At 39.5% G+C, this 27,244-nt stretch overlaps 6 protein-coding genes across 13 annotated transcripts; 4 read left to right on the top strand and 2 right to left on the bottom strand.

The window, feature by feature from the left end:
* The first annotated feature begins 449 nt into the window (after positions 1-449).
* LOC104805724 lies at positions 450-3,767 on the top strand. Its single transcript, XM_010530416.1, has 6 exons — positions 450-785; positions 1,134-1,205; positions 1,316-1,349; positions 1,453-3,184; positions 3,287-3,359; positions 3,465-3,767. The coding sequence occupies exons 1-6, from the start codon at positions 697-699 to the stop codon at positions 3,499-3,501; spliced, it is 2,037 nt and encodes a 678-aa protein (XP_010528718.1). The 5' UTR covers positions 450-696; the 3' UTR covers positions 3,502-3,767.
* A 947-nt stretch (positions 3,768-4,714) lies between these two features.
* LOC104805352 (small G protein signaling modulator 1-like) lies at positions 4,715-10,965 on the top strand. 6 transcript variants are annotated; one of them, XM_010530149.2, is made up of 13 exons: positions 4,715-4,929; positions 5,801-5,996; positions 6,153-6,281; positions 6,427-6,530; positions 6,639-7,393; positions 7,527-7,649; positions 7,757-7,845; positions 7,926-8,126; positions 8,657-9,127; positions 9,581-9,664; positions 9,988-10,207; positions 10,484-10,549; positions 10,669-10,965. In XM_010530149.2, the coding sequence occupies exons 2-11, from the start codon at positions 5,946-5,948 to the stop codon at positions 10,126-10,128; spliced, it is 2,148 nt and encodes a 715-aa protein (XP_010528451.1). In that variant the 5' UTR covers positions 4,715-4,929; positions 5,801-5,945; the 3' UTR covers positions 10,129-10,207; positions 10,484-10,549; positions 10,669-10,965. The 6 variants fall into 6 exon arrangements, with proteins under 6 accessions (XP_010528451.1, XP_010528307.1, XP_010528529.1 ...); XM_010530005.1 differs by having other exon boundaries at positions 10,478-10,549; XM_010530227.1 differs by having other exon boundaries at positions 9,994-10,207; positions 10,478-10,965.
* A 103-nt stretch (positions 10,966-11,068) lies between these two features.
* Positions 11,069-12,337, top strand: LOC104805270 (60S ribosomal protein L38). The gene is made up of 3 exons (XM_010529816.2): positions 11,069-11,177; positions 11,607-11,790; positions 12,073-12,337. Exons 1-3 carry the CDS (start codon positions 11,103-11,105, stop codon positions 12,093-12,095), a joined length of 282 nt encoding a protein of 93 aa, XP_010528118.1. The 5' UTR covers positions 11,069-11,102; the 3' UTR covers positions 12,096-12,337.
* Positions 12,338-12,715: 378 nt separating this feature from the next.
* On the top strand, positions 12,716-19,333 carry LOC104805023 (flowering time control protein FPA-like). 2 transcript variants are annotated; one of them, XR_770430.2, is made up of 6 exons: positions 12,716-13,230; positions 14,350-14,595; positions 14,837-14,914; positions 15,063-15,916; positions 16,179-17,545; positions 19,111-19,333. XR_770430.2 is itself a non-coding variant. In XM_010529494.2 (5 exons), the coding sequence occupies exons 1-5, from the start codon at positions 12,952-12,954 to the stop codon at positions 17,482-17,484; spliced, it is 2,763 nt and encodes a 920-aa protein (XP_010527796.1). In that variant the 5' UTR covers positions 12,716-12,951; the 3' UTR covers positions 17,485-17,668. The 2 variants fall into 2 exon arrangements, 1 of the variants encoding a protein (XP_010527796.1); XM_010529494.2 differs by lacking the exon at positions 19,111-19,333 and having other exon boundaries at positions 16,179-17,668.
* Positions 17,766-24,470, bottom strand: LOC104805138 (electron transfer flavoprotein-ubiquinone oxidoreductase, mitochondrial). 2 transcript variants are annotated; one of them, XM_010529611.2, is made up of 19 exons: positions 23,779-24,470; positions 23,487-23,563; positions 23,103-23,209; positions 22,928-23,009; positions 22,737-22,845; positions 22,604-22,650; positions 22,447-22,521; positions 22,094-22,210; positions 21,819-21,887; positions 21,609-21,701; positions 21,385-21,487; positions 21,093-21,217; positions 20,908-20,957; positions 20,698-20,764; positions 20,510-20,589; positions 20,241-20,369; positions 20,090-20,156; positions 19,920-19,999; positions 17,766-18,912 (listed from the first exon to the last, which is right to left on the bottom strand). In XM_010529611.2, the coding sequence occupies exons 1-19, from the start codon at positions 24,251-24,253 to the stop codon at positions 18,879-18,881; spliced, it is 1,986 nt and encodes a 661-aa protein (XP_010527913.1). In that variant the 5' UTR covers positions 24,254-24,470; the 3' UTR covers positions 17,766-18,878. The 2 variants fall into 2 exon arrangements, with proteins under 2 accessions (XP_010527913.1, XP_010527997.1); XM_010529695.2 differs by lacking the exon at positions 17,766-18,912 and having other exon boundaries at positions 19,770-19,999; positions 23,779-24,469.
* Positions 24,471-24,667: 197 nt separating this feature from the next.
* Positions 24,668-26,444, bottom strand: LOC104804955 (protein STRICTOSIDINE SYNTHASE-LIKE 13). Its single transcript, XM_010529371.1, has 4 exons — positions 25,930-26,444; positions 25,560-25,844; positions 25,303-25,470; positions 24,668-25,169 (listed from the first exon to the last, which is right to left on the bottom strand). The coding sequence occupies exons 1-4, from the start codon at positions 26,304-26,306 to the stop codon at positions 24,770-24,772; spliced, it is 1,230 nt and encodes a 409-aa protein (XP_010527673.1). The 5' UTR covers positions 26,307-26,444; the 3' UTR covers positions 24,668-24,769.
* Between the last annotated feature and the right edge of the window lie 800 nt (positions 26,445-27,244).

Raw genomic sequence — 27,244 nt, 5'->3', positions numbered from 1 at the left:
TATATATGCATATATATACACATATAATACCTGTATTTATATATCTATACATATATATATGCATGTGCATACACAAAATATATATATAGGTACGCATTTATGTGTATATATATATATGTATATATATTTATAAAATTTGTGTGTATATGTACGTGACAGGTTTATGTGGTGAAATTGATTAAATGTACGACTACATCATCCGGTTAATGAAAATCGGAAAAATTTAACTTTAGAAGTATCAAAAATTACTATCTCATACCAAAAAAAAAAAATTACTATCGATTTTAGAATTTGGTATATATATATTTAACACATTTTAGATTTGAATATAATTTTTTTATCAAATTAAAAATTTGTGGAAAACATTAGTATATTTAAATAAATTCTTTCTCTATATATCCAAGCGTGCAGTAGCCAGTTCATTAATCTAACTTTCTGGGGTTGGTTCTTCTTCTTCGTTCAAAACTCTTTTAGTCGGTCTGGGAGTAACTGTTTGTGACAAAAAAAAGAGAGAATTTATTGCCGTTTATAGGATTATTTATAGGATTATTCATAAACCCTAATTTCTGAAAACCCCCAAAATCACCCCTGGCGCTGTAGTGTGCAAAAAATTTGCTTCCTTCAATCTCTGCAGCTGCATCGCATCGCATCGAATTCTCCGTTCTTCGAATTAACGAACAGTACCACGAAACCACGATGGATGAATTTGCCTTCTCTCGGACAGATTCTCGTTCGATAATGTCGCAGATTAAGCATCAAGAGCAGCAGCTTTGGCTCAAGAGAAGGTACCTTCCTCCACTTCTTTTTCTTCCGCAGTATAAACACTCCTCTGAGCCCTTGATCACTTTGAAGAACGAATGAACAATCTGATTAGTTTTGCCTGATTGCAATATCTCGATCCTTCAGATGGAATAAAATCTAGTGTTTTATGTGAGGGTATTAGGATTCTGTCGTGAGTTAGACACAACATGGGGTTTCCGATAAATGTTTTTTTTTTCTCACTCGAATTCGAACTCCAATTGGTTTGAACGGACGAGTGCAAAGAGAAATCAAAGGATTTATGTTAGAAAAACCATGTTCTGTTTGGTTCTGGATGAAGTTTCAAGCTTCTTCTTTGTCCTTTATGTCTGTAGGTGGCTGCTGGATTCTCCTGTGGCTGAATCCAAGCATGATACAGCTGAAATACCTGACTTTCTCAACTCCGAGTAAGTTTTTTCTTTTTCTTTCTCTAATGTGATTTCATTGCTTTTATCCATTTGCTATTGTTTTGTTACTGAATACTAAGTTCTTGATTTTTGCTGGTTGTGTTCTATAGGTGCCTGTCCGAAAGTTTACTCAGGGAGGATGATGTAAGTCTATTTCCTTCTCTGTCTATGTATATGTTTTCGGTATTCGCAGTTGGATACTTTCCTCTGTAAGTCTTTTCATTTTTACCATCTACTGCCATGCCAGATATTCTACGAGACCGTGAAATCACGTGTTGAGGAGGCATTTGGGATATGGGATAATGAAGAAGTACATAATGCCGTTCAACAAAACAAATCATCGGTTTTTGCTAATGAAGTGATCAGAATGCTTGGGATGAGTCTTGATGCTTTGTCGAATAAAGGGCTTTATCTTATCGCCGTGATAATGACAGGAGGCTCAGTTGCGTTTGAGAAAACTCGCCCGAAACTGAAAGAGGCTATCAGAGATTTTATAGCCAAAGATTTCAGAAAAGTGTTCGGTGATGGAAAATCTGATGTCCTCAAGCAGCTTCATAATGTTCTCGGTGATCCTGGAAATTTCAGGAAGACGAGCACTATGAATTTGTTCCCCACTTTCCAGTCCCAACGTGATGCTGCAATCAAGGTACTGAACAAGCTAGAATGCTTGTCAATTCAGACACTAATTGCTATGAAAAGGAAACTTGAGGGCTCTAGAATCATTCCTCAGTTAAAACCCAGAGAAAAATCATGTTCGAATCGACGCCATCTGATAAAACAGGTGAGGCAAGCTAGTGAAAAGATGCTTTCAGAACTTTCCGAAGAAGATAAACTGCAGGAGCCTTTGGCCAAAGCGATGTCTTTAGTAAATTTAGCACTTAAGCTAGATCCTGAGCGTAAATGTGTTGCTTCAGCTGATTTTTTCCAGTTCACACCTGAAACAACGCATTTGCAGAATGAGATACTGAAGGCAATCTGCTTACTCCACAAAAAGGTCAGGTTTCCTGAACTGAAAAGGATACAGCTGTTGTTAGGCCAGGAAGCCAACATCTCAAACGACAGTTTAAGATCAGCAATCAGGAAAATGCTGATCGAATATCTGTTCGAGTGCAGTGATATGGACCCCATTCCAGACTTCTTACCGAAAGTTCTTGCATTGATAAATGGGAGTTCACGGAGTGTAGAACATAGGTTATTTCCAGGAGAGGTGGTTGAAGAAGAGGTGGAATGCATATTAAATGCGAGTGCTCAAGTTAAGGAAGTTTTATGGGAATGGTTTCCAGATTACGAGCTTGATCAGGACTTTGATGATGCTTACATGGAAGAATTTGAAGACAGTGATGATGAGAACTTTATATCTTATGATAATGACGAGCTTGTTAGTGGAAGTAATAAATGTCGAAAACTACAAGGCAGAGATAGTCGAGATTATATTACTGGTTCGTTCGATCCGGATCATGAAGAAAGTAGTGCAGAGTGCACTGTTTCTGAATCTGGTGCCTCTAACTGTGGAAGCAATCAAAGGGTTCTCAGCTCTTCTGCGGATAGAAATGCGATAATTAACTTCACAGAGAGTGTTACAAGAGTCCAACCCAGTTCTCTTGATGTCACTCCTATGTCCAGTGAATTAAGATTGGTCAAAGTTAGACACAACTTGGATATGAGCAGATGCAAAATCAAGGTCGAAATGGACCAAGTAGAAGAGGCTATCAGGATTGAATCAGAGAACAAGTTTGGTTCACGGTCATTATCCTCCATCAGAAGCATGAAGACTGATCATGAAGAAGAGCAGAAGCCACCACCGCGAAGGCAAAACCAGTACCTCACCGTCCAAGAAGTCTCTGACGAGACAAGCATGGTTGCATATAACCTAGTTGGTCATTTACTAGAGAAGTTTGCGGATGGAAAAGGCCTAGAATTAGGTGAGAACGACAGAGCATATCTTGGAGGAGGCGATTCCACTTTTCGAGGAAATGAAGGTAACAGAAACAGAAAGGCTCAACCTTTTCACAAAAGTCCAAGACTTTGCCTGTGCGTGTTTAGTATAGCAGTAAGAAGCTTACTGTTCTATGGCTATGCAGGTGGTGGAAAGAAGTCAGATGGATCGGTATTTGTTGGCGTCGTCAAAGAGCTAATGCCCTCCATTGACAGGAGGTATTTCTTGCATAGCGATTTTATCAATGATCTTGGATAAGCTGTATCCATGGCCATAACCATAATGATCTGATCACCGGTCATTGTGTTGTTTCCTGCATGCAGTGTGTTGATGAGATTGGAAGAGCTGATGGACGTGTGATAGCGTTGGCCTCAGCTTCCATCATGGCCAATGGTTTGATAGCCGAAGCAAAAACCCAGAAGAAGGAAAAAAAAAAAAAACACAACGCAGGGGAAATTCCATTGCAAAAGCAAAGGAAATGAACTGAGAAAACCCGACCAAGGAAGACAGACAAAAGGTGAAGCAATAGTAAGAAACTTGTAAGCCCAGTAGCATCATTTCTCCTCACATCTTCTTCTTGGCCTTATTCACCCCTTTTTCTGGGTTTTGGGGGGGGGGGGGATTTCAAATTTTGGTTTTTTTTGATAAAAATATTAATTTTTGGAAAATGATTTTTTTGTTATTTTCTTTTATCCATTTTGATTATGATTCGGTTTTTAAACCATATGATTTTTATATCGGATTTGACACAGTGTGGTTTATAATCATGCATTATTAGGTTATAACCAAATAGATCAGCCTAGTTAAAACATGTATATGTATACATACAAATATCTCTGTGATTGCAACTATACGATATTTTTTTTAATGTTATATATATAAAAAACCTTCAACTATATAATTTACTCAAAAAAGTTAACTTTAAACTCAGATATAAAAATCCATCAACTTTTAATTTTTAGGAAAAAATTCATCAATGATTTAATTTATTAAAAGACCTTATATTTCAAATTTATTATACTCTATCAACTTTTAATTTTGGAAAAAAAAAACAACAACTATCTATCTTATTTGAAAAACCTTACATTAATTTTATTATAAAAATCAACCAATCGTTAATTTAAAAAATTATATATAAAATATATAATTCTAAGTATTAAAGTGTAAAACTAAATATTTATATATTTATTATATTGTGATACTTAAAATTAAAATTTATATATTTAGTTTTTAATTTTGATATTTAGAATGATATAATTTGCATAAATCATCCTATATGTTATAAATTTGTATATAAATTTTATATTTAAATTGAAATATATTTTATTGATTGAATTTATAATTGCATATGACAAATTGACAATACCGTAATATTTAAGATATATTAATATTTCAGATGTTTGAGTTTTTATAAAACAAAGTTAGTAAATGAAATATTATATTGTATAATTTGAATATAAATTATTAAATAATAGATTTTTAAAAATAAAGGTTAGATGTATTTTATAATATATATTGTCTTAGACGTCTTACTTCATCATCACATTTACAGTACACCATATCTTACGGGAATTCTTAAATCACAATTCACATGCTTTTCTTCTGTAATTACAAATACCCACTACATTGTAATCATTAATAAAACGAACACGGCACGAAGAACGAACATACATACATACTTCCATCAGAGAGAGAGAGAGAGAGAGAGAGAGAGGGGAGAAAAAGGGAAAAACTTCCCCCGTGGAAGAGAAATGGCGATCGGAGAAGAATATCCTCCGTAGTCTTCAGGTTCTTATTCTCTTCTCTTTCTGCTTCGGTGCGTGCTCGAATCGTCGTTGCATGTGCACCATTGCTGTGTGTGTATGTATGTATGTATGTATGTATGTATGTATGTATGTATGTATGTATGTATGTATGTATGTATGTATGTATGTATGTATGTATGTATGTATCTGTCGCGCGAAATGTTCGCCGAAGGAGTCGATCTATCTAGACATCTGTGTGTGTCCGGGAGCTCGTCTAATGTTTCGAGTATTTGGCGGATATCATTTGACCGGATCGATGTTTGTTTCCATCTTGTTTTCCGATTCATGTATGTGGATGGATTTTTGGAATGTGAGTTTGGTCTTGGTGAGGTTTTGTGTTTCTCTTTGATGGTGAATAGATGAATTCTGGTATGGACTCCGTCAGTTTACGCCTGATTTCAATTTTTTTCGGTTATACTCGGGATCGTCTTGGTGGTTGATGTGGATTTCGTAACACTGGTCATCTTTTGTGTGTCTATTCCAGAGAAGAATGTGCTTCTTCGATTGCATGTGCATGTTGACCACAGACCCAATTTTCGGTTTGTTTTGTTGTCTTCCAGGTCTTGTCTGATAAATATACTCGAAGTTTTTTTTTTTGTTAAAGGTTTGTGTTTTCATTACTTTCGAATCAGTTCAAAATGCTTTTTCAACCTATATAAAAGAGGTGAAAAGCCAAAATAATCAAAAGAGGCCTTGCGGCCGATATCGCCCTGATCTAGTGGTTAATAAAGTTTTCCTAATTAGTCCCAAAATAGTAAAGATGACCCAAGCAGAAACCAATATACTCGAAGTTGCAGTGTGTTTAATGCTTTTGGGCTATCTGGAGGAGGTTCTGAGCAGACATGTTATTACAGGTTGAGGAGGGGGGAAGTTGGGGGGAGACGGGTGGAGGGCTTGTGTCTTGAGGACTGATGTTTTCTTGGTGGAGAGGAGGAGAAATGGACTTGTGGAAAAGCTGGTGTGGTAAATTTGCAGAGAGTTGGATCTTTGGTTCGGGATATGAACGAGCCTTGTATTTCACAAACGCGGATAAAGGTTGCTGTAAAAACTGTAAGATTCTATCGTTCGCTCTTCTAGGGCCCCTGCTATTGAACACTGTTTCACATTGCGTGTATGGTTTCTTCATTTTTCAACCTGTTTGCTGGATTATAATTGCTGTTCATTATGTTTAGTTATTGTGTTTTGCTTGATGACACATTTCTTAAGGTATCATTTCCTCGAGTTTCTAATGCACGGGTCCGCAAAATGCTTAAGCCAGAAAAGTGGCAGGCGACTTTCGATAGCGATGGAAAGATTTCTGGTTTCCAGAAAGTGCTCAAATTAATTATTTTAGGGGTATGTTCTCCTTCTGCAGAAAAAAATGTGATGGTCATGCTGAAGCTGTTGCCATCGTTTTCAAATTACTCTAACGCACCTAAAAACTTTATGATTATGCTCTTAAAGCCATGCTCTAATGCATGCTGTGATTGTTCCATGGTAGGGAATTGATCCATCTATTCGAGCTGAAGTTTGGGAATTTCTTCTTGGCTGTTACGCATTGAGCAGCACTTCGGAGTATCGTAGGCAACTCAGGGTAGCTCGCAGGTTGGGCAGTTTGGTTGTGTTGCTCTTCTATCACCACTTGGAGATATGGAGCTAAGTGAAAAAGTTTGTTTAATCAAAAGCTTAAAGTGTTGCTGGCAATTCATGCAGGGAACGCTACACTGAACTGCTCAAGCAATGTCAGATGATGCATTCGAGTGTGGGAACTGGCTCGCTTGCCTATGTAGTGGGGTCTAAAGTTATGGATATGCGGAAATCGTATAGAAATGAGGTGGCAAAGGATGGTACAGCTGAAAGCAGAGAAGGTTATGTAGATGATACTGATAATACTGAGAATCACGGTGATTGTAGATATGATTGTACTGATACATCTCATGCGCACAGAAGGGGAAGCTCTAGTGAGTCAGTTGACCTTGTAAAGGGAAGAGAAAGTCCTGATAGCCCAGCATATGACACTTCCCCGTCTGCACCTGCATCCCCCAATCCGTATATTGCTGACAGGTTTTTTGATTTCCCCCCTTTACCCGTCACAGATTTGTTTGGGAGAAGTAGTTTAGATAAGAAAGGGTTTTCTACTCCTGATGAAGAAGCTGCATTGCAAAGCGAAACAAGATTTGAGAATGCGGTTGTGCACAGTTTTCGAATTGATAGCAACAGCGATATAGTTATAGAACCACACGAATCCACTTCTAGCAATGAGAATACTTTCATTAATTCGGAAATCGAAGTGATGCATCCGGACTCTGTTGGACCACCATCACGTTCCTGTTGCGCAGCAGAAATAGTCGATGGTTTGAGAGTATCAGATGTCCCGGAAGTCCCATCAACAAAGGGTTCCCCATCTTGTGGTGAACCTGTCAGAGAAGTTAGAGTGTCTGAATGGCTTTGGACATTGCACCGCATAGGTAGCAGTTCTGCTCGTTTTGTTTTATTCTGGCAACTTCCATGGCATCCTGTTTTGTTTCCCTTTCAGTTTCAGGTTGTGCATAGTTCCTGGTTTGATATTCCTTAGCACCACTTACTTTCTTGTTTCCACAGTTGTTGATGTGGTAAGAACGGATAGCCACCTCGAGTTCTATGAGGATCCAAGAAATCTAGGAAGAATGTCAGATATCCTAGCGGTTTATGCTTGGGTTGATCCTGCAACGGGTTATTGCCAAGGTTTCTGAATTTTGCTTGAGTTGGATTGTCGACATCTTATCAACTGAAACTCTTTAAGGCTATTGTGGTATTGTGTACTAACTTTATGATTGCTAATCTGTTGACAGGTATGAGTGATTTAGTGTCCCCTTTTGTGGTTCTTTTTGAGGATAATGCTGATGCCTTTTGGTGCTTTGAAATGCTCATAAGAAGAATGGTATTGGATGCTCATTGATATGTTACATATGTTATGCTGTAATTTGGACTTCTTTAGCTAAAATGCGTGAACATCTGCAGCGTGCAAACTTTCAGATGGAGGGACCGACTGGAGTTATGAAACAGTTGCGATCACTGTGGCAGATACTGCAACTTACAGATAAAGAAATTTTTTCTCACCTATTACATATTGGTGCTGAAAGCCTTCATTTTGCGTTCCGGATGCTATTAGTACTTTTCCGACGGGAGTTGCCTTTTAACGAGGCTCTCAGGATGTGGGAGGTTGGTAGTTCCCCTGTCGTCTGCTTCATGTACTCACTCTGTTGTTTAGTCTTGGCTCCTTTTGTTCTTCTGGTTGATGGACAGGAGCTAAATTTTTGTTATCTTTGGTGATCAATCAAAATAGGATAATTTAAAATAAATTAGTTTATTTTTTGTTTTTTTAACTACTTCCATAACACCCATCTTTAAAAATTAATTTTTGGGTAGAAATATGATATTTAGGTTTTTTACATGCAATTCTGTCCTACTCCTAAATATATGGATTTTCCATTTAAGAGTTGCACAGAACTTATGCCGCAGTTTTGTGCACAACATTGAATGCAGTTATCTATAAATCTCTGAAGTGGGGCAGTTTCTTGAAGAAGTAATTATGGTTCTTGACTGTTCTAGCTTATGACCTAGAGATATTCTGATAAACTTCTTGAGTACATGAGGAGCTTGCTATCCCTTGGTTTCACTTATCCGATTGAAAAGAATCTTCCTAACATGCAGCTGGGGAAAAAATATTTATGAGTTTATGTCTGATGTAGATGATCTGGGCTACTGATTTTGATGAGTCTGTCGCTGGAACTTTGGAGAGTGACTGCTTAGAGCCCTTGGTAGTTGAGCTTCCAAGGCAGTCTGGAGAAGTTGTGGGAGAAAACATAGATGATGCAAGTTCAAAGACCGAACCAATTTCAAAGAGTGGGCCACTTCCAAAGAGCAGCCCATTGTTAATGAGCGGTCTGTCGTCAAAGAGCGGTCTGCTGCCAAAAAGTGGTCCGTTGCCAAAGACTAGTCCAATGTCTGATGCTGCTGCCGTGAAGTCAGATTCTGCATATCATTTCTGTGGCTTGACAGGGAGGTTGTGGTCAAGGAACGAGAGATCACAAGTCTCTTCTTTAGTGTCATCATTCAGGAAAGGGGATGATGAGCTTCCTGTCTTCTGTGTTGCGGCGATTTTAATCATGAATCGGCATAAGATCATGAAAGAAACCTGTTCAATTGATGACATGATAAATGTAAGATATTTTCACTGCACAGATTAGTTCCTTATATACATGCTGGATTTTTTCTAGTCACATGTAGTAGTGATCTGCATGTGCATGCCTAGAGCTCTGTCCCTATGTTCTAAATTTACGTATAATATCATGCAAGGTTTTGCTTGTCGAGGTTGCTATCTAGGACGTCTGGTTACAGTTTATGGCCATCTTTGCTGTTAGGATCTTTGGAAATAAGCAAATGAGGCACTAATTTAACATTATTAAGGATGGATCGTTGTTATCTGCTTTCATCTTCTTGCTGTGTTTTATCAAATGCTGCCATTTATATCATTGTTTCCCACTTGTGAAGCTTTTTGGGGTCTTGATATCTTTGTTTCTGTTGCTTGATACTCTACTATGCCTCTTCACAACTTGTGTTGGATATGCTTCTATTCTGATCCTGGAATTTGTACCCATTCGATATGTTTGCAGATTTTCAATGATAAGCTGCTGGTAATTCGTGTGAGAAGATGCATTCGCTTAGCCATCAAACTTCGTAAGAAATACGTGTACAAGGTTAGATGCTCAACAAGTAGCAACTTTCTCCCTGTTCTGTCTCTGCTCCTTTTCTCTTCCATTCTTTGTTTTGAGGAATCCTCTTCTTGGGGTTATAACTTTATCTCAATGCATTCGTTATGGAATTTTCCCCGAGCATCTTTCCACGTAAATTTTACCTGAGGAGTATAGAATTTGTACCTAAATTTTCTCTGTTACTGAAACTGACCAAAAACACCAGAGGCAAGAGGCAGATAGTTTCTGGGGTAGATTGTGAAAACTTTCATGTATCAGGCATCTCTTTGCCTTTTCTTTTCCTTGTCTAACTGCAAAACTCTTGTTAGAATCAGCTAAGCAAGAAAAAGAGCCAGAATCAATCTAGGAACCACAACAAGGAACAAATGCAGAATGAAACCAAGATAGAGATTCAAACCCAGGAGGAGATCCAGAGCCATGATGGGAACCAGGGGGTCATCTTCACATAACTAGGTCATCTTTGAGTGCGGGTTTCCAAGAAGTTCCAAGATCCGTGCCTACATCATGTTTGCCGACGACATTTTTGAGGTAACCATTTTGATTTTTGGCTGAAGAACACGTTCATGCATCACCATGAAAAAAACAGAATCATGTCAACGTGTTTTGACATTTCAGTTCCGCAACTTGTTTTGGTCTGAAGCTGGTAAATGACCAGTGGAGATGCTTTTGGTTTGGTCCGCTTGGAATTTCTGTGTTATTTTTTTTTTTTGGTTATTAACTGTCATCGATTCTTCTCTTTTGTTGCCCATCTCCTTTTCAACCTTTTTTTTTTTTTAAATTTGTCGTTTCTTCTTCAAGGCACAGGGAGATAGAGATGGAGCCGGAGTTTGCGAGTAAAAGTTCAGCCGTTTGGGAATTCACCCGGGACTCGTAAGTTATAACCAGAGGTGTAGGCAAATGAAACTTGACCCTTGTCTCTAGTGCGGGAAGATATATATATATATATATATATATATATTTTGGTTGATTTTATTTTGCGTGAATGTCAGGGATGTTATAGAAGCACACGAAAGTACTAAGAACTACAGTGGTTTATAGAGAGGCTTTCTGGGCAACGGTTGTGGTTACATGTAATGAACTGAGTATACGCCAAATACGGTGCAGAGATTTACTTGTGAAACCAGCCTTTAGAATTTTTTTAAAAAAATTTGGTTTTTTTTGAAAATTTTATAAAATTGGATTCGATTTCGAAGAAAATTTGGTTGAATTTTGAATGGTGGGAAAAGACGTTAGAGCAGACGAACGGGAATCAAATTCGTAAATACTTGACGAAATTAAACCGGATTTTCGTGGGCCCAAAAACGAATGAATGATGGGCCGGACCTTCCATATCTAAATCTTTTGATAAGTTGTAGTAGTTTGGGCCGAAGTAGCTTCTAGGGTTTGTTTTTATGTTTACTAGTATCCTCCTTATAAATACCTGATGTCACTCGTTTGCGTCCTCCGACGGCGATTTGCGGGGGAGAAGAAGCTTCAGAGAGCTCCTGACACGAAAATGGTACTGCTTCTTGTTTCTCCGTCGACGTCGAAGCATTCGATTTTGTAGATTATGCGGTGTCGAGTAGGTTTCTCGCTTTAGCTTCTTAGGTTGAACCTTTCACGTGATTTTGTTGGGCGCAAGAGTTTGTATGTGAGTGAAAGAGGATGCTTTGTCGTGGAAAATCGGTGTAGGTTTTGAATAATTGAGTTGGATGATATGATTATATCGTAGATGGATACTATAGGTTTGGTAAAGTTCTGTCACTAATACTCGTAGCCGATCCGTTTCTATGTGCAGCATATGAGCTTCGATGTAGTAATGCCCCTTGGAAAACTGATCGTTTATGTTGCAGAGTTTGCCCTTTCTACATGTGGGTGGCTTCCGAGCTTGCATTGTATTGATGTATCTTGTCTTTTTTTTGTGTGTGCCTGTGCTTGTGATCTGCAGCCTAAGCAAATCAACGAGATTAAGGACTTCCTCCTGACAGCAAGGAGGAAGGATGCTCGGTCCGTGAAGATCAAGAGGAGCAAAGACGTTGTCAAGTTCAAGGTCCGATGCTCCAAGTATCTCTACACCCTCTGCGTCTTTGACCAAGAGAAGGCTGACAAGTTGAAACAATCTCTTCCTCCAGGTTTAGTCTTTTTTCTCTCTATTCAGTTGTATGCTTCGTAACTGTGCACGAAAACAGAGGCACGAAAACAGAGGGACCTCGAGCTTGGACCAAATTGAAAACCGAATGCCCTTGTAAAATTTGCACTATCTAAACAAGAAGGCCGGGTGTATATGCGAGTATGTGTAAGATATCTGCAGATGCATATGGAATCATATACACAGTTAGAAGTTGATGGGTTATATGTGAAAAGATGGATGCTTTAATTCTGAAAGCTGAGAGCCTGAAGCTCTGATATTGCAGGGTTGAGTGTACAAGACCTGTGAGATGAAACAAGCATTGGCAGATGAGAGGCTCCGTATTGAGGTTTACGTTCATGTTGAAACGATCAGTTTGTTGATGTGGCGCTCTACTCTACTTGTTAGGGGATTTTGTTTTTTCCTCTTTTGAATGATTCAAAACTTGGTTTTGGTTGTTTACATGGAGTGGAAGACGTGTTTTAAGTTTTTAAACAGGTTTGTTGTATTCATCATCCTCCTATTACATCTCGATTTGGAGTTTTAACACAGTCTTGTTTGATCAAATGTTCAAAACAAACTAACCACACGCAGTTGTTGTTAAGGATGGTCATTTCGGTTTGATTATAACTTATGCAAACCGGTTGTATACAATTTTTCTAAAACCGGTCTTGAATCGATCTCTAAACCGTGGTTTAATCGAATCTTTTCTTCCATTCAAATGAGTCGAGAGAGCTTCTGAAAATCCTCCTATAAACTGGTGCATGACTTCATCTCAAATTGGGTTTGACGCGTTTCTTACACATGGATCATGATGCATCGACTTCTGCAATATCGATGTAACCAAAGGAAAAGCCGCAACATTTAAAAAAAAAAAAAACTTAGATTGGTATATTAAATCATTTAAAAATTTAATTTAATTTTATATTTTGAAAGTTTTCGTCTCTGTTCCTTTTTCCTTCTCATCTTTCTCCGAATCGGTTCTAGGGTTTTCGCTTTTAATCGTTTATTTCTCTGGATCTTCACGTTCGAAGGATTCTAGTGCAATCGCACTAAAATCTTCTCTCAATTCGGTCTTCCAATCTCGCAATCTCAGGTAATCGTTCTTCAGGGACTCGAATTTGGAACACTAGGTTTAGCGATTGTCGGATACAGAAGTTCGACGATGGCTCTGGTGTTGAAGCCAACCAGATCGCGTGAACAGGACGATTCGTCGTTCAAATCGAACAATCTCTGGGTCGGTAGCTTATCCACCGATACTACGGAGTCGGATCTGGCCGAGTTGTTCGGGAGGTTCGGCGACGTCGACAGAATCACGGCGTATTCGTCTCGTTGCTTCGCTTTCATCTACTTCAGGCGCGTAGAGGAGGCGGTAGCTGCGAAGGAGGCGCTTCAGGGCACCAGCTTGAACGGGAGCCAGATTAAGATCGAATACGCTCGACCGGTTTGTTCTCATCTCTGCGTTTCGTTAGGTTTCCATTGTTATTCACTGTTGACGATGAAATTGATTTTCCGGAATCGTTGTCCAAATTCTCAGATCTTAGTTGTGTTCTTATGCTTGTTTGAACGTATTTGCATGAGTGCTTTTGCTCGTCTCAATCGAAATCAAAACCCTAGATTTTCTGTCATCGCTGATTGAATCCTGACGACAGAAATCTGATCCGAACTAAGAACTCAACTCAAATTCGCCATCAGCATCACCATAATCGAACACACACGCAGAAAATCGACTACTCTGTACATTGTTGGGAAAATCAACGTGAAAAGCCCAAATGTCAGAATCCAAACGCAGTGGATTCCTAAAAGGTGCTTCAATCTCCAATTTGTTGCCCCCTTAGCTGTGATTTGGCGGGGTAAGCATTTATCGTTCTGTCATTATCAGGAGCATGTTCTTTTGGTTCATCCAATCCAGATGCTGTCGTTTTTGCTACGAATCCAATAAGCAGTCATTGTATTCGTACATATCCCATCGCGTGGGGATTTGAAAACGCTCGAGATGAACACAGAGCAAAAAATTGCCAATCTAGCATATCGATCTCCAGCCGAACAAACGATATATGTGGAATGGATGGTTTGGTATAGGAGTTTGGTTGTCTTGTACTGAAATTTTGCCTGGCAATGGATTACATGCCTTGATTGTCCGATGGCTCTCGGCTCCAAGTTCACGTCGCCGGACTTGTTAGTGTGCGGATTCGGGTTTTGTTTTCGCTCGAAGCATAGAAAAGTACTCTCACTTTGGCACCGTTGTTCAGTTCTTACAGCACCAGACGCCATGGATGGATGACACATGATTTCCTTGCTCAGCTTGAATTCTTCACATATTGTCCGTGGATAGCATACGTTTGGTCAACACAAGATTGTCTTGCAAACAGTGTCAGGGTTTTGCAATTTTGGCAAAAGAGGCTGTTTTGGCTCTGGTTCTGCAGATGTGTGTTTGGTTTGGCAACTGATATGAATCGGAAAACCTAAAATTTTGTGTGAATGATGAACTGAAGTCTGGTTTATGAACATAACACGGTGGCAAGGCGAAACCCTTATTTCTTTTTTCTTTTTTCCTTGGCAGGCAAAACCTTGTAAGAGTCTTTGGGTGGGTGGTATCAGCTCTGCTGTCTCGAAAGATGACCTGGAGATGGAGTTCAGAAAATTCGGAAAGATTGAGGATTTTAGGTTTCTTAGGGAGCGGAGGATGGCTTTCGTCGATTATCATGAGATAGAAGATGCTATGCAGGCTGCAAAGAGCATGAATGGCAAGCGGATAGGCGGTAGCTTTCTTCGTGTTGATTTTCTCCGCTCACAGGCTCCAAGAAGAGTAAGCATAATTTTGATATCTGTTCTTTTTTCATTTGACTACACTATCTTTTTCACCGGAGCCGATGAAAGTAAGCTTCAATCCACATTGATGGACATTTTCATGTGTTTCCAAGTGGAGCGTTTACTGCTCACGGGCTTCTGTCTTTTTCACTTCTGCATCTAGTCTCTCGTATCTTCAAATTACTACCATTGCAGAATTTGCTTTTCAGCTCTGAAAATGCTTTTTTATATTTGCTTAGGAACAATGGGCTGGCTCTTATGACACCAGGGATGGTCATTTTTCAGGCAGGGATGGCAATCTGAGTGCTAAACAACCGGTTAGTCTAAATGGTGAAATATATATTTCGTTCTTTTGCTGCTTATGTGTTGATAGTAACTGGCTTTCATGCTTCATTGTCGTAACAATTCATGAGGCCATGCTCTTGTTTCGTTTGTAATATATGTCTGCTGTTTTTTCTTTTACAGTTTCCTCACTCTTTTGGAGATGGCAAAGCAGACGGCCAACCAAGTAACATTCTGTGGATTGGTTACCCTCCTTCTGTTCAGATAGATGAACAAATGCTACACAATGCCATGATACTCTTTGGTGAGATTGAGAGGATTAAAAGTTTCCCGTCAAGGCATTTTTCACTTGTAGAATTTAGGAGTGCCGAGGAAGCTCGTCGTGCTAAGGAAGGATTGCAAGGGAGATTATTTAATGATCCAAGAATCACCATTATGTACTCAAACTGTGACCTGCCTCATGGGCAAGATAATACCAGATTTTATTCTGGGGTCAAACGGTCAAGGCCAGAAATGTTCATGAATGACCCTCCATTCACATCTTCGCCAACAGATACTTATGGTCCTGGTAATGCCGTAATGGGTTCTAGGGCACCACATTCTAGTGGAATTCCTGGGTCTATGAGGCTATTACGAGGTAGCATGGAACGACAACAAGCTGATACAGAATATAGCGATGCGGATGGTAGGGAGTCTACTTGGAGAAGACCGTCTCCCCGTGGTGATGGAATACTCCCATCTCCTGCTCAAGGCATGAGGCTAAAACCTGGCTCTTGGGAAGGATATGATCCTGCTCAGTTGGATAGAGAAACCAAGCGGACCAGGAGAGATGGCTCGGTGGACGCATATCCTCCGGTGGGTATGGAGGATCGTGTAACGGGTTTAGACAGGTCTTATGGGCTGGGTCCTGTTGTTGCAAGACCAGGTCGTGGCTTTCCCAATGCTGATCACATTTGGAGAGGAACTATTGCTAAAGGCGGAACTCCCATTTGTCATGCTCGTTGTGTACCCATCGGAAAGGGGATTGAGATTGAACTGTGAGCATCTTTTGCCCTTTTTGCTTTTCATTTGTGGAAGTTTTCGTATGTTTAATTAGGAAGTTCAGTAGCAGCCTATGAAAAAACGTTTAGATTTCTAATTATAAAGTCTTTTAAAGCTAAGAGTGCGTATTGTAGGTAATCATCCCTATTGTAGATAGGTGATACTGTGATGTCTTAAACTGAGTTTCATGGTTTTGATGCATATAATTCATAAAAATGTCTTCAATCGCTGATCCTGTGCTTTTCAAATGATTTACAGCCCTGAGGTAGTCAATTGTTCAGCAAGAACTGGGTTGGATATGCTCGCCAAACACTACGCCGAGGCAATTGGATTTGACACCGTTTTCTTCTTACCAGACAGTGAAGACGATTTTGCCTCTTACACTGAGTTTCTGCATTACCTTGGTTCAAAGAATCGAGCTGGTGTTGCCAAATTAGATGATGGAACCACTTTATTCTTGGTGCCGCCATCTGATTTCTTGACAACGGTACTCAAAGTTTCAGGTCCTGAACGGCTCTATGGTATAGTTCTCAAGTTGCCTCCTCCCCCTATTCCCGCTGCAGCATCCTATAGACCAGAATCTCAGTCCTTTCCTCCTCCGTCTTATGTGGATCGACCACTGGATTCACCTGCCAACCTCAGTCAGGGTCTATATCGTGGTAGGGAAGATCAAGCCCCAACATTGGATTACCACAGGGGCACACAGGAAGAGTTGAAGCCTCCATCAAAACCATTGATTGCCCCTACCAGTGAGCCTGTTTGGGGTCAATCTAGCCCTAAACCTGGGATTCACTTCACGCCAGAGCTTATAGCCACTCTGGTAAACTTGCTCCCGGCAACTTCTCAACCTGTTGCCCCCGACACTCACCAACCTATGTCGAGCACTTCAACCCTCGTTTCTACAACACCTCAATCCATTGGACTGGCAAATGTAGGAACTCCATTGCAGGATCAACAGACAATCACTGAACCCACGAGTCAATTCTTCCAACTATTTGGGAATCAGTACAATCCAACTGCTCAACTACCCCCTCCTCCACCTCCTGTGACAACCACACCCAGATACTCGGGCGGAATGATTCATGGTGGCATGCAATTCCAAGCCCCTCCTGTAAGCATGCCTCAGCAGACTCTGTTACCGAGTCTGCCCGCAAATTATTATCCGATGTATCCTCAGAATTCACATTATGCCGTTTCTCAGCCCACCACACAACAATATCAGCCGGAAGCTCCCATGCCTAACCAAAACTGTGGAGCAGTTCCTGGAGCTGGAACTCCTGAATTGCACGGGTATCCGGCTTATCAGCAAGCTAGCTATCCTGGTGTAACAACTAGTCAGGCACATACTGCTAATTCTTCCCACCTTCAAGCTGCCATACCATCATCAGCCAATAAGGCAAACGTAGAGCTTCCAGGCCAGGAACAGCAGCTCCGGCCTGTGCTTCCTGGAACTGATGATAAGGTTGCAGCCGATGGAGATGCCGATAAAAATCAGCGATATCAATCAACGTTACAGTTTGCGGCCAATCTTCTTCTCCAGATACAGCAGAAGCAGCAGCAGTAAAGGCAATCAGATGCTCCGTCTGGACAATGGACTTGAGACTAAGCTTCAGTTGTCCTCGTAGGTAATTTCTCTGTCACTTGCCTCTCTGTTTCATGCTTGAGTTAATGATCTTTTATGCAGTTCAATGAAATGCATTTCTTTTATGTCCTTTCCCGTTTGCATCCCAGTGAAATGCTCTTTTTTCTGTCTTGAACTTTTTTATGTGCTTGTGCTCTGTTTTTAGTATTAGAATCCGCTGTTGCTGTCTTGTTGCTATTCTCTGTCTTCTTGATCTTAGGTGGATCTTCTGTTGTAGTATTAGAAGCTTTAAGTGTGCATTTTCTGATAGACGCCATGAAAGCATGTGAAGGTTAGGATTGCGTTGTATATTCTGTGCGTCTTCCTGCAACTTCTGTGCATATATTTTACCCTGCCAGCCTGCCTGCATGTGGCTTGATTTGCTTTGTGTTAGTTGTCATGGAGTTTATGCTAATGAAATTTTCATGGGTATTCACACAATTGTAAAACCACCCATTTGCTTATGTGTGGAAACTAGAAATGCACTTGTAAAGCATCTGTCTTCGGTCGCTAGTGTGTGTTTGTGCTGTGATTAGGTTTATCCAACTCTTGTAGAGGTTAACAAAATTCTTCAAAGAGAGAAAAAAAATTCACGGCAACATGATAGAGACATGAATACTTGAAAGCCTGTTTTGTCTCATATCGAGCTTCTGTGACCATATTGATTCATTAATGAATCATCGGGCGAATCATGCCATGATGATGACTGCTAGTTCATGTATCAAGTCAGGGCCGTCGTAAGAATTTTGCATTTGGGCATTTGCCTTAATGACTTTATTACATGCGTTGCGAACAAAACGACCTACCATAAGAAATCAGCATGTGTTTAGGGGTATCCGAAATTCAGGTATTCGGGCGGGGAGAGAATGAGCATGGGTCTCTCATCGGTGGGACCCTTTGGGGTTCGGATTTGGGTTTTGGCCAGCGAGTACCCGTACCCATGGGTAAACCGAGCCGAAAGGAGAGGGAGAGAGGGTGAGGGGTGTGAGGCCGTGAGGTCAGTAACTCGGTGGTCAGTAGATGCTAACTAGTCCCGCATTTTAAAATTAAGGTTTCACTTCTAGAGGGAGAGAGAGAGTTCATCCCATTCCCCACGCCTCCGAGATCGATACCTCATTGCTTGTCTCGTCTCTGCCTTCGCCTTCAGTCATTTTCTATGGATATCTTTCTTCTCCGTTTTCGCGATCTTGCCCCCTCTTTTCTCGAGGCCTTGCAACCTTGGCCATTTTTATGTCGCCCCATCGTTACTTCACCCTCTTTTATCACATCATTTCTTTTTCGTCCTTCCTTACCTGTCTCATCGACCGAATACATGAAGCTTGGGTATCCAACCCTCACTAGACCCTGATCGAGTGTGGCCCACGGGGAAATCTGAGGGAGCGAACCGAAGTTAAATATCTCAAAAAACTCGGATATCCGATCAGATTCTACTGTGTATGTTTGTTTGTCTCAATATAAATAGAGGAATTACGTGTTGTAAACCCTTTCGTTTCCATGTTGAAAATGCAGAAAACGGAACACAAAGTGATGACGTTAACTCACGTTTTCTGTCTCATGCGATTTCTATAGGTTTGGTAGTTTGGAACAAGTACCTTCGCTTCTATACGACCAGTCCAAAGGCGACATATGACTTAACACAACGGAACGGGAATGGCCTCACTCTTCACCTTCGATTGATTTTTTTTTTTTTTTGGATTTTTTGTGTTCTTGTGGCATTGTAGTTTGTACAGATGATGTCCACTGGACCCTTTGGTGTAATGGAAAAGTCTTCTCTCTCTCTCTTTTTTTTTTATCTGTCCTTTACTTTTTCTGATAAATTTTTAATATTTTGTTTTTCTGGTTTTTACATCTATGATAGTTTTTAACTTTCATTCAATAATTTATAATATAATTTTTTTTTATGTAACTGTAATAGTTCAAACAAATGTCTAAAACTTTCAAGATGAATTTAAAAGTACACTTTTTTTTTTAATGTAAAGGGAAAATTCTATATGAATATGTAGAATTTGTTATCACCTCCAAATTAATACAAAGATTCTAAAATTTTTAGAAAAATAAAAAAAGTATAGTTTCTAGTTAAAATCATGAATTTTATAAGTATTATTAAAAAAATATAGGGAGTTTGGCGCCCTTTTTTGTTTGACAAGTTTAAGAATCTTTACAAAATTTTGTGTAGATTTATAGATTTAATTAAGAAAAAAATTGTGTATAATAAAAAAATTCGTGAATAATCTGTAAGTTGTTGCCAAATTTGTGCATTTATATGAGGTTTTCTCTAATGTAAATGTCTAATGAGAATTCTTTATTATTAAGATAACCTCTAAACAAAACAACAAAAGCGTAGAGTGCGAAACAAAGAAGAGAAGCTTCTTCCTTACATAAGGGAATAAGAAGGGCCTCCACCGCCTCCAGGCACTGTCCACTCAATGTTCTGCTTTGGGTCTTTGATGTCACATGCCTTCATAATATCACACACACAATCATCAATCCTTATTAGTTGTCGTCTTGAATCCGAAAACACGTTTTTATCGAATATGATTGATTGTACCTTGCAGTGTAAACAGTTCTGCGCGTTGATATGCAGCCTCGGCTTACCCTCTTCATCAGCCACATACCTTTTGCATCAGGACAGACATAAGGATGAGTTCAGATACAATGGAGGGAGAGAGAGAGAGAGAGAGAGAGAGAGAGATCGTTACTCGTATACACGGGCAGGGCAGTAACGTGACTCTGGTGCAGCATAGTCAGGCAAGTTGACGTTTTCGGGAATCTTGGGATCCCTCAAGCGCAGATGAGAAGGTTGGTCATGATCATGATTGGTGTTACTTCTGTATCCACCATTGCCAATACCAAAATATCAAACCCCAAAACACAAAATCAACAAAATCCTCTTTGCTCATATTGCCATTTTCTTTTTCTGATTTCTTTGCAGATTGACAGTATCTAGATTGGTGTCAAAGCACAAAACCTGTATAAAGAGTTTGCCATGTCGAAGGACAAAAGGCCATCGGGTTTTGGATACTCAATAGGAGTGTGTAGCCGAGCAAGCTGCAATGAATATAACACCTCGGTTGTATGCATTAGCACGTGTGTATATACAGAAAACGGTCCATATTAAACGATTGGTTTCGGTCCAAAATATTATAATGTACTCACATTTGTTGCTTCATGATCTGGCTTCCCGTGTTTGAGAGTGAAAGGAGCCTTTCCTCTCAGTAAGTAGCTGCATAAGCAAAAGACATAGATACAGTTCATCAGTAGAATATATATGCTTACCAAATTGAAGATCATACCATTATCAAATAAGAAAACCCGGAAGGATAGAAGAAACGATTAGTGAAAATCCAAATTGATTTGAAATCTTACTGTTCGGCAGCGCTTATGGCCAATCCCGGGAGTAGCCCGTACTCAAATGCCTGCAAAGGTATAAGGTGAGAAAGATCAACTTCAGGGGAATCATGAAGAAAGAATCTTCTGATAGAAAACATTTTATATACAATGAAACATAAAGTAGTGTTTATATAATGAACAATATCCATAATGTTACGAACAGGTCGATAGTTCCGAGCTGCGTAAAGCTCTTTCCACACCCATGAATTCCTCAAGTTGTCCCAATATGTGTTCATGTTCAGACCTTCATGAATCGCACTGAATGCAGCTTCAGCTGCTAGCATTCCTGTGAGTTGTGAGATATTTCCAAAATTAGGATATATATATATTTTTACGACAGAAAAATGCGAAAAATTAGCATTTTCATACCACTTGCATGGTTACAAAATTCACCTCGGAAAAAGAATAAAAACTCAGACAAAACAAAAGATGAGACTCGGAAGATATTGACACCTGATTTCATTGCAGTGTGAGTTCCCTTTATCTTGGGAACGTTCAGAAAGCCGGCCGAGCATCCAATTATTGCTCCTCCAGGAAAAACTGGATATGGAATGGACTGTAATTTAACTAGCATCATGTTCAATGATGTGTAACATTGTGTAAAAAAAATGCGAGCCTAACATCTGATGTTGACTATATACTGAAATTTGAGCAAAGGGGAGAAATTTCCATCTCACCTGAAAGCCGCCTTCATTTAAAGTGCGAGCTCCATACTGAAGCACACTACCACCTTCCAAGGTAGCTTTAATGGCAGGATGGTGTTTGAGTTTCTATCCGAACAACAAAATGATAAGTCATCAGAAAAATCTCTTCTCGATTTGTCTGTTAAACAAATTGTATGGTCTGAATCAATAAAAGTGTGTGTTTACGAGGAACAGTCTGCCAACCTGAAATTCCTCGTAAGGGTTCAAGAAAGGGTTGTGGTAATTCAAGGCAACTACAAAGCCGATAGCAACCTGCCCGATTTTTTTTTTCAAAGAAAAAACTTCCAATGAGCTACCAAAATTTGAAAAGTTCAATAGCAAGCAGACAATGGAAAATAAAGGAGAAGCAAAACACGGGGAAAAAAGCGGATGTCTGTATCGGGCAATACTTGCTCAACTATATCATTAAAAGCCAGAACAAAGAATCTCCAGAGAGAGATATGATGAGTAGTAGTTACCTGTCTATCACTCATATGGTACATAAAAGAACCACCATATGTCTTTTGATCCAAGGGCCAACCCAGTGTGTGAAGAACTTCTCCGGGCTTATGCTTATTTTCATCTACTTCCCAGACCTGCTTGAACTCAAACGTGCCATCAGTCAATAGGACAAAGTCTCTGAACATAATAGTCTCTAGGACACGTTTTTAGATTTCGGAATCAATTTGTGCACCAACAGAAAACAACCACACTATTTGGCGAGCAAGATCAATGATTATTTTGAGATATTAACATAATGATAAAATGCTTAGAGAATCAAACATGCATTTAAGGCCATAACAAAAATTTAGAACCGAATCAATGGGTTCACCTCTTTGATTCCCAAAGCATAGGTCTGATGTTGGGCGTGCACCTCTTCTCGTAGTTTATACTTCTTTATTATTTTCTGCTCAAAAAGGAGTGGAGATGGTTTTTATCAGCAAAAAGGGACAGTTAATGTTGAGCTTATATTGGAGTTTTCTACTCACTTCAGACAATGATCCTCGGCATCCCTCTGCAATTAGTGTGACTCGACCTATGTATTAACAACACACAGTTAAGTACATGTACAGGAGAGAGAGAGAGAGAGAGAGAGAGAGAGAGAGAGAGAGAGAGAGAGACCTTTTATGTTAACACCTGGCTGAAAATTCTCCTTCTTGGAACCATCCTTGGCTATTCCCATATCTTTGGTTCCAATCCCAACAACATTGTCATTCGCATCAAACAACACCTGAGAAACACTGTCTTACTATGCAACTATCAAATGCTATGACGATTAATTATAGTAAACACGAAGAACCACATGATATTACCTCACTGGCAGCAAAACCAGGGTATATCTCCGTCCCCAGTTCTTCAGCCTTTCCTCCCAGCCATCGCGCTAATTGGCTCAAACTGAATAGAAAGCATAAGAAAACAAAAAAAATCACAAAACAAAAATTTGGTTCTGGAAAGAAAGCAGTCATAACATGCCTCGTTTATCGCTACCTAATAACATAGTTTCCTCTGTTATCAAAAGGAGAAGGAAGTGAGAGCGCACGGTCCTTTGTCAGAAACCAAAATTTATCTGAAGAAGCAGGGACTTGAATGGGTGCCTGCAAATATTATATCAGACGACAAGAAGGATATGAAAAAAAAATCACCGATAGCACCAATCTGTGATCATCAGTAACATATTTCCTTCCAGGTTAATCACTAAAGCAGCAATGATATAGTGACAAGTCCTTTCTGGATCTCAAGCACAGAATATAAAATTCTTGACTAAATTTTATGAAATTAAGAACCTAAACCTATGAGAAGGAACTTGTTAAGCATCTCCGAGACCAGAGAGCACAAAAAGTTTCAAGGATGTCAGGACACAGAGAAACAAACCTGTTCTTGCCTCCATTGCGGGAGAAGTTCATCCAGAGCTCGAGGTTCGAAAACATTTCCAGATAGGATATGTGCTCCTATAAAATATGTCAAACACAGATGATATAAATTTGCTGCCATATAATGAACGGAATCATGTAAATATAACCATATGATCACAAGACTGGAATTCACGTAAGCCACAACAATTTCCAAATTCTCTATCATTGCAATTTCTAATGGAAATTCCAATTGCACGAGACTGCATGAACATCAAACTAGGAAGACTTTATGATTGAGCAAGAACTCTTACCTACTTCTGCACCTTTCTCAACGACACATACTGATAAATCAGCATTCTTTTCTTGGCACAATTGTTTCAAACGTATAGCAGCAGACAATCCGGCCGGTCCAGCTCCGACAATCACAACGTCGTACTCTATTGACTCTCTTCCTGATCCATTACTGAGATTCCGGACAGACCCACTTCCGTTTAACCCAAAATTCCTCGAATTGTTAACTTTTGTCCAATACCCAGATGAGGAACCGCCATGGAAGCGGATCTGAGAGCTTAAAGTTTGTAAATTTCGAAACAAATGGGTGGAATAAGGGTACCCAATTGGAGAACCCCACCGGTAAGTACAGCTCGTCCGTTTCGGAGCACATCCAGAAGCAGTAAAGGGATCTGAAGAGCTTGATGAACCCAATGGAGGCGAAATTGCTCTCCGGTTCCTCGAGTTTTTCAGGGGATTGGAAGCGGAGGAGACTCTTACGAGAAATCTATGCATGGCTGCGACGATAGCAACAGAGAAGACGATCGAGAAGGAAAAACGACTACGACGATCGTAAACAACAAAACATGCGTGTTTATATTATACATAAACAGATACGTATAGCTTCAGCTTGCATCTGATTGGGATATGACGTGCCAATCTCATCTTCTCCTCTAAACCTTAATCTTCGGACAAGTTTCCCTTTTGGGCTGAGCGAGAGAGAGAGAGAGAGAGAGAGAGGATTATATATTTTATGCTAAACCAGCAAACAAAACACTTGTAAAACCGAAGAAACCAGTTTCAATGAAATGACAGCTTCCTTCAGTTCTTAGCTTATATGATTTTATGTTAACAAAAAACTAGTTTCGTTCAGTCATCCATTGTTACGAAGAATAGATAGCTTCTTCCTCCAAGAAAAATGGAACACAGTTTCCACAAACTAAGACACTACGTCACAAAGATTTCCAGTCATTTCATGGTAAAAGGGCATAATACATCATTACAAGAGCACTTCAGAAGTTAAACTCTCCGTTAAGGGTAAGGCAGGGTGGCAATGTGGTTATGAGCCACTGTCCCAATCCAAAGCTTCCCTTGAACCTCTCTCACTTCACTCACAAGCTTCATCACTTCTCCTTGTGCATCCTCAAGTACCTCCAGGATATTCCCCTCCTCGTCCAGTAGAGATATAACGGTATACATTCTCATCCCCATAACTTTTGCCAGCAAGCTCATCTTCATAGGAAGTCTGAAGTAGAAGCTCTTCATCCATGGATTGTTCGTGAGGACCTCTTGCGCCGGAGTTCTGCAGCAGTCAATGGCAACCCAGAACTCTCCCCTTTCGTTCATTCTCACGTTGTCTGGAAATCCTGGAAGATCCACCACCACTTCGATTTCCCCCGTCTTTGGACCCTCCAGCCAGTACTTCATCAACCTGCCATGAGATGCGATTTGACATTCAAAGAGGTGGAAAGATGTCAGCCCACTTGACTAAAACCAGTTTTCACATCCTTTATCTGTCTGGTTTGCGGTTTTGTACAGATTTTAAAGGTGGTTTATGATGTTACCTGCAGTTGGTGGTTTCGGTGTAGAGAAGGAAAGATTGGTCCCTGGAGAATTGAACTCCATTGGGGAATGCCAAACCATCCAACACAATGTGAGTTGTCTTGGTAGGTGGATCATATCTTAGAAGCCTTCCTGTTGCTTCTCCTTCCAACAATATGAAGAAGTGGTTCCTACAAATGCATGCCTAGTTCTTATCATAAAAGAATGGTGGAAATCACCTTACCAGCAGGGGAACGGAGTTTTTGTTCGGTAAACTTACACTCTATCATATCTCTTGCTGGTGTCGGTGAAGAAGATGGAGCCATTTTTATGGATGTCGAGGTCATTGGCAAAGAGTATAGGCTTTCCTTCAACATGAATAGACAAAGAGGTTGCAAGCCCTCCTTCAGGACCGACCACAAGTAGACCATAGTAAGCATCTGCAATGAACAGGTTTCCTGTCTGCTTATCAAATCTCAGACCAAGTGGCCGCCCACACAGCTTCTCATGCTTCCACTGCTTGTGAGTCGTTGAATCTACACCTCTTGCACATGCTTTCTCTGACCTAATTGCCATGCAAAAACAACAACAATCAAGAAGATAGATAGATGATTTTTGTTCAGAAAACGTTCCCTTCGTACAGTATTTACCAGTTTGATGTCACAACTGCAAATGTCTCCCATCCGGTTGCTTCACCCATCCATCTGACTACCCTTCCATCAGCCAAACCAGTGTAAGGACCACGCCCTAAGCTATCAAACTCCAATGACTCAGGACCGAAGACCTCATCCACGAACTCCAGTTTCCCATGATGAGCCAAACGGCTGAGGTTGTCTCTTGGCCAGCTCCCCATGACTCGCTTGTATGGAGCAATCTCATGCTTCACGGGTCTGAACTCATGACCCCCAACTGGACCCATGTCAAACGGGTCAACCACTATGAACCCTACGGACAAGGCGATGATAAGGAGAATCGGGTGATGGGTAAGCAAAGAGTCGTAGATTCCGCATTGTCCCTTCTTCTCCATTGGAGGTGTATCAGAAAAAAAGCAAGAACTGATGCTCCTTATCAGTTTAGAGGTTATATAGACATGACGGAGGCTTGTGGTTGTGGAGAAGAAGTTGGGAGGGGGAAACGCAGATCTTGTGATTGAGTTCTGGGTCGAGAGTAGGTAACCATCTAAAAAATATAGAGACCATGCTCAATATATATATATATATAACTTTAAAATATTTATATATATTAATAATTATTTTTATAATTTTTAAATTTAATTAATAAATCATTATAAATCATTTTTACTATTTAGTTTAATCAGATTATAATATAAAAAATAAAAAAATTACAAAATATACTAATTAATAGATAAATTTTCAAACTATATAAAATAAAATAAAAAATTATGAAAATTAAATTATATTATTGATTACAATACAATATTTTTAAAAATACATCAACTATTATTTTTAAGAGGTAATCGCCAAAAAAACCATGAATTTTTCCCAGGTCAACGAAAAAACCCTGTACTTTTTTTATTACCAATTAAACCCTGTACTTGGTGTGATTAATTCATAAAACCCTGTACTCTTTAAAAATTCACCGAAAATCACCCGCGAATGCCAACTCAAACAAAAATGATGATGTGACAATGACATGGCATGAACACATCATCATAATTATACCACATCATCATTTCAAACAAAATTTAAATTAAATTAATATATATGCATACAAATTCACACATACATACATATATATATATATATATATATATATTAAATATAAAATTATTTACAACTAATAAAAAATATATGCATATCTACAATATATATTATAAATTATATTATAAATAATATATATATATATGCATATTATATATATCCCAAGTCATTGTATATGTATATATAGTAATTATAATTAATTTTATATACATACATGATAAGTAATGCTTCTGCGCCGTGAAAA

Source organism: Tarenaya hassleriana, unplaced genomic scaffold, assembly GCF_000463585.1.
Source record: "Tarenaya hassleriana unplaced genomic scaffold, ASM46358v1 Cleome1, whole genome shotgun sequence".
Lineage (NCBI taxonomy): Eukaryota > Viridiplantae > Streptophyta > Magnoliopsida > Brassicales > Cleomaceae > Tarenaya > Tarenaya hassleriana.
This window is presented reverse-complemented; position numbering and strand designations above follow the sequence as displayed.